This window comes from Nansenia antarctica (genome assembly GCF_963989245.1).
Source record: "Nansenia antarctica genome assembly, chromosome: 9".
In the NCBI taxonomy this organism is placed as follows: domain Eukaryota; kingdom Metazoa; phylum Chordata; class Actinopteri; order Argentiniformes; family Microstomatidae; genus Nansenia; species Nansenia antarctica.
Genome location: NC_137679.1, coordinates 15,432,415 through 15,443,969, shown reverse-complemented (window position 1 = coordinate 15,443,969; position 11,555 = coordinate 15,432,415). Strand labels below are relative to the sequence as shown.

The window sequence follows — 11,555 nt, the reverse complement described above, 5'->3', positions numbered from 1 at the left end:
TCTCTTCCCCAGGCTGACATTCATCACATCCAACGCTTTTTACAAAAACTAATTTGGACACAAAGTTGTGCCATCAGCAGAGCCAGGAGAACGCCTGGAGCAAGACACCTTCGGAGGAACCAGGCTGAGAGGGCGTGGCCTAGCCTCCAGTCAGACACACCAATGACAGAGTTCAGTCAGGACTGACACCTCTCCACCCTCCCCCGCACCCTCTCCCGCCTCCCCTCCTCTCCATCCCCTCTGCCCTCCCCTCCACCCTCCCTCGCACCCTCTCCACCCTCCCCTCCACCCCCTCCCCTCCACCCCCTCCCCTCCACCCTCCCCTCCACCCTCCTTTCCCTTCACCCTCCACCCTCCCTCTCCCACCTCCCCTCCCCTCCATCCTCCCCTCCACCCTCGCCGCCTCCCCTCCACCCTCTCCCACCTCCCCTCCACCCTTTCCCTCACCTCCACCCTCCACCCTCCCCTCACCTCCACCCTCCCCTCACCTCCAGCCTCCCCCTCACCTCCACCCTCCCCCTCCCCTCACCTCCACCCTCCCCTCCCTGGGCCTCCTGTGTAATCCAACATGGCCGCCGTGCCAGAGTGGCTGCAGGACTGATGGACTACAAACGCCGGACTACAAACATGGAGAGGAAACGCAGGAAGAAATGAAACAAGCTCCGTCCCCCCGGACCTGACCTGTACTGAAGCCCTGCCTGTGTGTGTGTGTGTGTGTGTGTGTGTGTGTGTGTGTGTGTGAGAGAGAGAGAGAGAGAGAGAGAGAGAGAGAGAGAGAGAGAGAGAGAGAGAGAGAGAGACAGAGAGTGCGCCACCTGGCAGCGAGGAGGACCAGAGAGATACAGACTGTTAGTCTGATGCGTGGAGACGACGGCAGGGAGGGCCGGAGCCTGGGGTCTGTGGCTTGGCTCCCCCTAGTGGCGACTCTGCTGCTGTGCAGCGCAGTGGCAGGCCCCTCCCCTTCCCCCCCAGGCCCCTCCCCCGGGCCTCAGCAGAACTCTAACTGCTCTGATGTCACAGTCAAACTGGAGTTCTCCACCAAGGTGGTGGCACATGGTAAGATGGCCTGGAGGGGGTGATATAGGGGGGGGCTTGTTTAATATAAATAAAAAGGCTAGTTTATTTGTATAGCACATTTCATACAACAGGGGCAATTCAAAGTGCTTTACATACAGCAATACAAAATACAGAAAAGGGGGGATAGTAAGAAAATAAAAATAAATAATGACAAGAATAGATACATATTTATAGAAAATAAGTAGATAAACATTGAACAATATAATAAGACTCCTCTTCCTGATAGGGCATGTGAGATTGCAGGTACTGCGTCTGTGTTTAGCTGCTATTATACGGTGTGTGAGATCGCAGTGTAAAATGACACGTTTGATACTGCATAGTACTCGACTGCTATTCTGGCTGATGCAGTGTGTGAGATCTGTTTTTTAGTTTGAAGAGCAGGCTTTGGCATTAACGGTTGCCCGATTGCCTGGGGCAAGTAAAAAATGTGCCAGGTTTGTCTGGTCTGGCGCCTGCGCCGTCCGTTCTTGTTCCTGCACACTGATACACAGATCCAGGATCAGTGTTTCCTCCAGGATTTTTTACATTAGTGGCGGAGAGCCCTGTCCGCGCGCTGTGATTTTTTTCCGCATGCACGCGCGCTCAAAACAACGACCTGATTTCAACCAAAACTAGAGGGAGGATGGCAAAAAAAAAAAAAAGAATATACAGAATATAAACTTGTGATACCGGTTTCCATCCATCAGCTCTGAAGGTTTACGTTACTCACGGATCCAATGTCCTTCCAAACGAGCAGCCTGGCTCCGTCTCAAACACAACAGGAAAAGTATGTCCAACTTGGCGAAAGTTTCCAACTTGCGCGAGTTCTTCAACTTGCGCGAGTTCTTCAACTTGCGACAGTTTTTCAACTAGATGTGATGGCTATCATGTCTATCATGTCCAGTGGTGTAGTCTACGTGATACGCAGGACTACGCCGTATACCCACTAGGAAAGGCCAAGGATTTCCATATACCCACTTAAAATGTGCGAGGATACGTAACGGCGTTTTGTGACAGAACTTTCACTTTCATTCATATAATTCACCCCGTCTGTGTTACGAAGCACATGAATGTTGGACCATTGGGACTGACTATAGCGTCATATACCATCAACATGGGGGAGATGCGACATGAAATATGTCAAAATGCAGCACTATCATGCACAGATCAGCCTTATAACATGTAATGTTATATATATATATATAACGTTAGACAGGCGCGCAGATTTTTATGCCGTTCCGAAATGAACGATATGAGGCTGGGAGGGAAAAATCACAGTATACCCTCTAGAAAAAACTAGACTACACCACTGATCATGTCTATCCTGTCTGTCAAAATTATCAAATGAGCCATCGTCCTGGCATGATTGGGTGTTGGTTTCAACGCACCTGTTGTTTGTCCTTCCTCCGTTTGCAACAAGAAACTCTGGACCTTTTCATGAATTAAAGTGGTCTTAAAATCCAAAGTCCAAATAAAAGTAACAAACGAAAGTAATGTTGGTGTACATACCACAGCGCACAGTAGCTGCTGCTTGTTCTCCCGCTGTAGTTGTAGCTGGTGGTGGTGGTACCCCGCCATAAACGTTGTTAGCTGATCCACCTTTGCTCCTGCCAGCCATGCAGTTTCGGATCGCTCATAGCCACTGCTAGCTTCAGCAATGTTTGAAGTGTCTGGGACATCTTTTTTCTTGAAAAATCCATCCATCTGTCGCTGTTTTCGTTTAATTTTTCGAAGTTATTTAACGTGATATCTTATTTGTGCACCTAGCTAGCTAGATCAGCTTTTTGTATCTTTTAGATGGTTCACATTTAGACCAATCAGGAGTAGCCCTTGTGTCACGTCGTCAACTGAATGTTTAATGTCATTAATCTGATTTTGGATCAGCGGTTAGAGATGGGCGTGGATTTAGGTGTACTTTTAGTCAACATCCATTATAGCGCTGATCTAGGATATTATAATCAGCTAAAATGTTCAGAGGTGGATTTTTGTTTTGTTTTTTGTGGACAATCAATTAGTGGCGGAGGAAATTCATTAGTGGCGGAGGAAATTCATTCGTGGCGGCCCGCCACCAATAAATGCATATAGAGGAAACACTGCAGGATCCAACAGCGTTGTCGCTGTTGCGCAAACAAACCCGGCGAATCTTTTACTTTCTCCGGGCAATCAGGCAGCCTTTAATGTCGAACCCTGAAGAGAGAATTACGTTTTGCACTGACTTTCGATCTTTTGTCAGGTGCACCGAAAACAATTAGCCTATCTATGTTTTGTCCTTGTTTAGTTGGAGGAAGTTTTGTGTCATCCAGGCGTTTATTTGTTCAATGCAATTACAGAGATTGTCGATGGGACTATAGTCGTGAGAGGGCTATGTAGATTTGAGTGTCATCCGCATAGTTGTGGTAGGCAATTCTGTTATTTTTAGGTTATTTATAGGTAGGATCTAAACCAGTTTAGGGCAGTGCCCGAAAGTCCTACCCAGGTTAGGAGGCGGAGGAGGATACCTCATGTAAGGTCTCACTCTCTCTCTTTCTCCCTCTCTCTCTCCCTGTAGAGTACATCGTAGTGTTTACGGGTTACTTCACGGCAAAGGCTCGTAGCCAGTTCATCTCCAGCGCCCTCCAGAAGGAGGAGGAGGAGGGGGGAGAGGGGGAGGAGGGGGAGTGGAGGGTGGTCCCCAGGGACAACGCGGCCAGCGGCTTCCCCAGTGACTTTGAGGTGGTGTGGCTGCGCGCGGCCACCAGGGGCAGACTCCTCCACCTGGAGGATCACCCATACATCAAGAGAGTCACGCCACAGCGCCAGGTGTTCCGCACGCTCAAGTACACACCCTGTAAGTCCCTGTCTGTCTGTCTGTCTGCCTGCCTCTCTGTCTGTCTGCCTGCCTCTCTGTCTGTCTGCCTGCCTCTCTGTCTGCCTGCCTGCCTGCCTCTCCTCATCTGAGAAATGACCTCTGACCCTCAGTAGTTGTCACCAGGAATGTTATTTCCTATCCACAGTGTTGATGATGTAATAACTCCGCCCCCCCTTCCCCAGCCCCGCCCCCCAGTCCCTCCCCCTGCAACACCGCTGGCTCCGCCCCCTGCAGAGGCAGCAACGCCACCCGCTGGACGCAGAAGTGGCCGTCGTGGCAGACGTCCCGCCCCCTCCGGCGCACCAGCCTATCCCTGACCTCCGGGTTCTGGCACGCCACCGGCCGCCACTCCTCCAGGAGGCTGCTCAGGGCCATACCCAGACACGTAGCACACATCCTCCAGGCTGACGTCCTCTGGGCCATGGGCCACACTGGTACACACACACACACACAAATTTCTCCCAATGAGTGGGCCGGCGCCTTGCATGGTAGCTTGCCACCATTGGTGTGTGAATGTGAGTGTGAATGGGTGAATGAGAGGCCATTGTAAAGCGCTTTGGAATAAGGCGCTATATAAGACAGTCCATTTACCGTGTGTGTGTGCAGGTGCAGGGGTGAGGGTGGCGGTGTTTGACACGGGCCTCAGTGAGAAACATCCTCACTTCAAGAACGTGAAGGAGAGGACCAACTGGACCAATGAGAAGACCCTGGACGACGGTGAGGCTTTCTGATTGGCTGGTGTGTGTGTGTGTGTGTGTGTGTGTGTGTGTGTGTGTGTGTGTGTGTGTGCGCTCGGGCTGCAACAACGAATCGATGAAATCGATAAAAATCGATAATGAAATTCGTTGGCGACGAATGCCATTATCGATTCGTCGTTTTTTTTTTTCTTTTTTCTTTCGGGTTTTGTTTCCATAACAAACCTACTTCCTGTTGACGCACGCCACGCTGTCTTGCGGCCGGTGTAGGCATCGCGAATCATAGCGAATCATAGCGCTACCTATGGCCGGAAAGGGCAGAACCTATGACCGGAACCGGAAAAGTGGAAAAATCCGGTACCTACACCGGCGCGGCGGCTACATTTAAATCATGCTACTCAAAAGCCTTGAGAGTGAAGCTGTCTGCTGTCAGGACATGCTAGTGAGTTAGCTAGCAGGGTTAGCTCGCTGCTGCCGCTAGCTGACTGTCACTACGCTGCTCGTCCAGCTGTAGTCTGCGTAGCTGTGCTGAGAACCAGAGCACTAACTATGTTTCTATAGAGGAGGGTTACAGCTAACTTCCTATTGTTTTATTATACAAGTCCTGCTGGGATCAGCCCTTCCATGGTCTCCTGCTCTCCATGCAAATGCGTTAGTGTGAGTTCTGGCGAAGCGTCAGCTCACACTGTAATGTAATGCGATAGCCAGTGAGTGTTTGCTCGCATTCATGAATTCAATATTGCATGACAAGTGTATTTAGCTAGCTGGCTAACGTCAGTGGTAGAGCAGAGGTGATAAGCTAAAGGCTAGCTAGTGGTAGCCTACCAAGCTACCCGTGAGTTAGAGTGAGGCACTGACTGTAGCCTAGCCTATTGTATGGAGTGAGAGGACACATTGCATTGTTTTGGAGCATATCTGTTATATAAAAACATTAGTGTCTTGTCTGTAGCCTATATTGCACTTTGGCTTACTGGCCTTTACATTAAGCAAAGTTATTACCTAAAACAATGCATGTATTGAGCTAGAGTTCAACTACTTTATTGAAACAATCTTCCGCCATAGTCCATGGCCTGTTGTTAAACCTATTTGATGTAGCAAAGCCTTTTTTATTTATATTATTTTTTATTTTTACTTATTCCTTTTGCACATATGTATAGGCCTGGCTGATTTATAAAACATAAAATAAGATTTGCAAAAGAAATCTTTTTCCCCCGTTTTTTTGGTATCCGATTAATCGATTAACCCCAAAAATAATCGGCAGATTAATCGATGATCAAAATAATCGTTAGTTGCAGCCCTAGTGTGCGCGCGTGTTTTCCTATGTCCACGACTACCTGTATGACCTTGTTGTTTTGTTATATTATGGTTATTTGATATAAAACTTTACTGCGAACCCATATAAAGTGTGTGTGTGTGTGTGTCTGTGTGCAGGGCTAGGTCATGGGACCTTCGTGGCAGGGGTCATCGCCAGCATGAGGGAGTGTCAAGGCTTCGCCCCCGACTCTGAACTGCACATCTTCAGAGTGTTCACTAACAACCAGGTACACACACACACTAATAATCAGGTACACACACACACACACATCTGAATCGTATCCCTCCGAGGTTATTGATACCGGCATGTTCTGCTCAATGTTCAGAGGACATTTGCGCATTGTGCATCATGACGACGTAAAACTCTGAAACTTGCAACAAGGAGTCATGGCATCTAGAGTCTAGGAAGAAACGGTCCAAAGCGTGGCTTCATGTCACAAAGAAAATGACAACATTGCTTCTTGTAAATACACTCTGAGAGCACCGGAGCCCTCACCCTAACCCTAACCCTAATAACCCTTCTGACATTCAGAGCACTCAGAGCCCCGTTAGGTCAAACTCAGAGCACTGTGCTCTGGGAGCGCTAGATTTTCATTCCTCAAACCACAGATGTAAAGCTTTGCACAAGCTGGCCGTTAGCTGTGCAAAACAGAGATAATTGTATTCGGTGCACCTGACAAAAGAAAGTCAGTGCAAAACTTGAATCTCTCTCTTCAAACACAAAAATCAGGTCAGAAACCGATCTAAACTTCAACAGCCACACAAACTCAGTAACTAAATCAGCCTACTATCACCTGAAAAACATAATAATGTCCAAATAAGACCTTGAAAACCTCATCCATGCATTTGTTTCGAGTAGACTTGATTATTGTAATGGTCTACTAACAGGCCTATCTAAAGGAGCCGTTCGTAAATTGCAGCTCATCCAAAACTCCGCTGCTAGGGTCCTAACAAAAACGAAGAAGTTTGAACACATTACACCAAACCTGAGATCTCTACACAGGCTACCAGTGTCTCAGATAATTACCGTATTTTCCGGACTATAAGTCGCGGTTTTTTTCATACTTTGGCTGGTCCTGCGACTTATAGTCAGGTGCGACTTATATATCAATAATTCATAATCTCTGACTGACATGAACTGACATACGGTAATCTCTGACTGACATGAACCAAGGAGAAACTTCCGCTAGCGCCTCATACACGATAGAATAGCCATTATACTTGACAATGTGGACATTAAACACGACAATGTGGACATTAAACATGATGTTATGGACCTTATACACAATGTTATGGACGTTATAAACGATATTAAAGTCATTTATTCCTTCCAGAGACTGTTCTATGTTGCTAAGTTACCCCCGCGAGGCTATTTTGCTACTTCCGCTAGCGCCACATACGCGATAGAATAGCCATTATACTCGACAATGTGGACATTACACACGACAATGTGGACATTAAACATGATATTATGGACCTTATACACGATATTATGAACGTTATACACGATATTAAAGTCATTTATTACCTTTCAGAGGCTGTTCAATGTTGCATTGTTTGTAGGCCGCCCTTCATCCTAACTACTTCCGTTTTTCACCAAGCTATCTTTGTCATGGCCTTATACACGATAAATAGTCGTTACACTCGACAATGTGGACATTAAGCACTATATTATGAACGTTATACACGCTATTATGAACGTTATACACGATATTAAAGTCATTTATTACCTTTCAGAGGCTGTTCCATCCTGTTTGCTTGCTCCCGCGACGCCATTTTGCTAACCTTCGTTAGCAACGCGCTAGCTAGCCCTGGCTTTACACTCGATAATTTAAGTATTTCTAACCTTTCAGAAGAAGTTTTAACGTGAATTATGTCCTTCCTGGGCTTACAAATCCTCTCATGTCTCTTCACAGTGCCAGACTAGAGTCAAGCTCAACAGGGTCTTCTTTCCCCGCTGATTCCGCCAAGCCCGTTCCCTTGAACCATGCGACTTATAGTCCAGTGCGACTTATATGTGGTTTTTTCCTCTTCATGACCCATTTTTGGCCTGCTGCGACTTATACTCGGGTGCGACTTATAGTCCGGAAAATACGGTACATTCAAAGTACTCCTAATTGCATACAAATCCCAAAATGGTCTTGGACCAAAATACATATCAGATCTCCTCCCACCCTATATTCCAGCAAGGCCCCTAAGGTCAGCTGAGACTAATCAGCTAATCATTCCAAGAGTGAAAACAAAACACGGTGCAGCAACTTTCAGTCACTGCTGCATGCTCCTGGAACAAACTCCCTGAAGAAATCAATCAGGCCCAAACTCAAAAAATATTTAAATCTAGCAAAATGTTTTAATGTTTTGCATTATTAAAGTGATTAAACACTAACACTTCCATCCATGTCTTTTTTATTAATTTTTATTATCTTATTCATTATGTTATTGCTGTATGTAAAGCACTTTGAATTGCCCCTGTTGTATGAAATGTACTATACAAATAAACTTGCTGTGTGTGTGTGTGTGTGTGTATAGGTCTCCTACACGTCGTGGTTCCTGGATGCGTTCAACTACGCCATCCTGAAGAAGATCCACGTGCTGAACCTCAGCATCGGAGGACCGGACTTCATGGACCACCCCTTTGTTGACAAGGTCACACACACACACACACACACACACACACACACACACACCAGCACTCTCTCTAAAAGGAGAGAGAGAGACAGACAGACAGACATCAAAGTCATCTGCGAGTAGGCACAACACATTTTCTGTAATGTCTTGAATTACTTCACCCTGGGTCATAGTGTGTGTGTGTGTGTGTGTGTGTGTGTGTGTGTGTGTGTGTGTGTGTGTGTGTGTCAGGTCTGGGAGCTGACAGCTAACAGAGTGATCATGGTGTCTGCCATCGGGAATGATGGTCCTCTGTACGGGTGAGTCGGTTAACCCTAACCCTCTGTACGCTAACCCTCTGTACGCTAACCCTCTGTACGCTAACCCCCTGTACGCTAACCCTCTGTACGCTAGCCTCTGTATGGGTGACACGCTAACTGCCAGCACATCACACGATAACACACTAAGTCACATCAGAAGATAACTAGGTGTGTGTGTGTGTGTGTGTGTCAGGACCTTAAACAACCCTGCGGACCAGATGGACGTGATCGGGGTCGGAGGGATCGACTTCGAGGACAACATTGCACGCTTCTCCTCCAGAGGGATGACCACTTGGGTAACGCACACGCTCACACACCCCTACACACACACACACACCCCCCTCCCCACACTCACACCCCTAACCCTGTCTGTCCCCCCCCCCCTCCAGGAGCTCCCAGGGGGGTACGGCCGTGTGAAGCCTGACATTGTGACGTACGGCTCGGGGGTGCGAGGCTCCGGCATGAAGGAGGGCTGCCGCTCCCTGTCTGGAACCAGCGTGGCCTCACCTGTGGTGGCCGGGGCTGTCACCCTGCTGGCCAGGTACGGTACTACACCTGTCACCCTGCTGGCCAGCTAAGGTACAACACCCTGCTGGCCAGGTAAGGTACTACACCTGTCACCCTGCTGGCCAGGTAAGGTACTACACCCTGCTGGCCAGGTAAGGTACTACACCTGTCACCCTGCTGGCCAGCTAAGGTACAACACTCTGCTGGCCAGGTAAGGTACAACACCCTGCTGGCTAGGTAAGGTACTACACCTGTCAAAATACAAAAAAAATACAATAAAACTTTATTATTCAAATGTAAGTTAGTCTGCTGTTCCGGGCCCCCTAGTGGCCGAGGCCCTGGGCTGCGGCCCAGGTTGCCCAATAGGTTAACGCGGCCCTGCCTCCCAGTATCCTTACATTATCAGGATAAGCTATTTTGTAGTTTTTCTGTGTAGGAGGCAGGCTAATTTACAAGATGCACCAACTAATGGTCGTTGTGTATAAGTAGCAGCTTTCCATTGTTAAGAGGTCAGCCCCGAGGCGGCTCTTATAGTATAACACGGCTGTTCTAGTGTTAACCGTGTCTGTGTGTGTGTAGGTATTAACCGCGTGTGTATGTGTGTGTGTGCAGCACGGTGGCTAACAGGGAGCTGGTGAACCCCGCCAGTATGAAGCAGGCGTTGATGGCGTCGGCACGGCGACTACCGGGCGTCAACATGTTTGAACAAGGACACGGCAAACTGGACCTGATCAGAGCCTACCACATCCTGTCTCACTACACACCCCAGGCCAGGTGTGTGTGTGTGTGTGTGTGTGTGTGTGTGTGGACTGGGTATGTGTGTGTGTGTGTTTGTACTGGGTGTGAGTGTGTGTGTGTGTTTCAAGTTTGAAACTCCCTTATACTTATTGTGTGTGTGTGTGTGTTAGTCTCAGCCCCAGCTACATAGACTTGACAGAGTGTCCCTACATGTGGCCGTACTGCTCCCAGCCTCTCTACTACGGCGCCATGCCGACCATCGTCAACGTTACCATCCTCAACGGCATGGCTGTGACCGGACGCGTGCTGGACAAGGTACACACACACAATATATATATATATATATATATATACACCAGGGTTTCCGTTAGAAAAATTTGCCGTCGGACATCGTGTCCGGGAAGAATTCGATTTACCGGACAAACGTGATATATTCCGGTCATCATATTAAAATATAATAATAAAAAAAAAAAATCTAAATCATATTTTTTTCCCCCAAATCTAATATAGCTGTTTGTCGCGGTGATTACTGTTGTGTAGCGGCCTATATATGCCATTTAATGTCTATTTCTCATCCGATACGATTAGATGCGAGCTATATAATATATAATAATATAACATGATTTGACGCATGCGCGCTATGCCATGCGTCAAATCCAGCGCTGAACGGGTCCAGCGCTGAATGGGCGCCTCACTGGGAACTGAACAGACAGCATCGATCAATGAACGGACTCCACATTACGTTAACTGAAGTTTGTTAAATTGTTTGGGATTAATGTGAGTTTTCTATTTTCTCTTTCCAGTTTTACCCTTTTTTTTAAATCAATAAAACAACGTCATTTCTATAAGTCTCGCTGGTTGGGAAGGCATTTCGTTTAGCTCGGGAGTATGACAATGGGAAGAACATAACTGTTTATTGAGAAACAATTGATAGGCAGTCTGGGATACGTATATAAAGAAATACCACAATGTCTAGATGTATAACATTTTATTGAACAGTAACAGTGCAAGCATGTAGGCTTCTGGCGTGACACGGCTAGCCTAATTTCCGTTCATATGCCTTTTATCAGATAAAATAAAATAGAATAAAACTCTTTGAAAATAAATAGGCTTTAAATTAACTTGCAATGCGTATGTATAGGCTAATTTCCGTTCTATGTTACAGCCTAGGCCTATCGCCTATGCCTTTTCTCAGATAGATAGGGGATAGCCTTAAATAAAATAGCCTAGAGTAAAAACTCTGAAAATAACAATGGCTGCTCATATAATTCAGCTACTTATTAGGCCTACGTCGCTTTTTGGCAGCATTGAAGCGTGCAGCTGCGGACTTGAAATCAAAGGTGCAAAGTGTCTCTCCGCAACTTGCAATGCGCATTAGCCGTGTGACCTTGCCCTCCCCAAGGCGACTTCGGTCCGCAGTTTTAATTCGGTTCTGCAGAGAGAATCCTCTCTCTGCAGGCACACTGGAGA

General features: G+C 47.2%; 1 protein-coding gene across 1 annotated transcript in view; it reads left to right on the top strand.

Annotated features, from left to right (window-relative positions):
- The first annotated feature begins 614 nt into the window (after positions 1-614).
- mbtps1 (membrane-bound transcription factor peptidase, site 1) overlaps positions 615-11,555 on the top strand; it is a 27,324-nt gene continuing 16,383 nt past the window's right edge. The window contains exons 1-11 of the mRNA XM_080539348.1: positions 615-1,056; positions 3,605-3,883; positions 4,087-4,338; positions 4,511-4,621; positions 6,031-6,140; positions 8,443-8,559; positions 8,773-8,840; positions 9,034-9,136; positions 9,230-9,381; positions 9,960-10,121; positions 10,256-10,400. Coding sequence (XP_080395474.1) covers positions 858-1,056; positions 3,605-3,883; positions 4,087-4,338; positions 4,511-4,621; positions 6,031-6,140; positions 8,443-8,559; positions 8,773-8,840; positions 9,034-9,136; positions 9,230-9,381; positions 9,960-10,121; positions 10,256-10,400 — 1,698 coding nt within the window. The 5' untranslated portion in view covers positions 615-857. The remainder of the gene's footprint in view (positions 1,057-3,604; positions 3,884-4,086; positions 4,339-4,510; positions 4,622-6,030; positions 6,141-8,442; positions 8,560-8,772; positions 8,841-9,033; positions 9,137-9,229; positions 9,382-9,959; positions 10,122-10,255; positions 10,401-11,555) is intronic.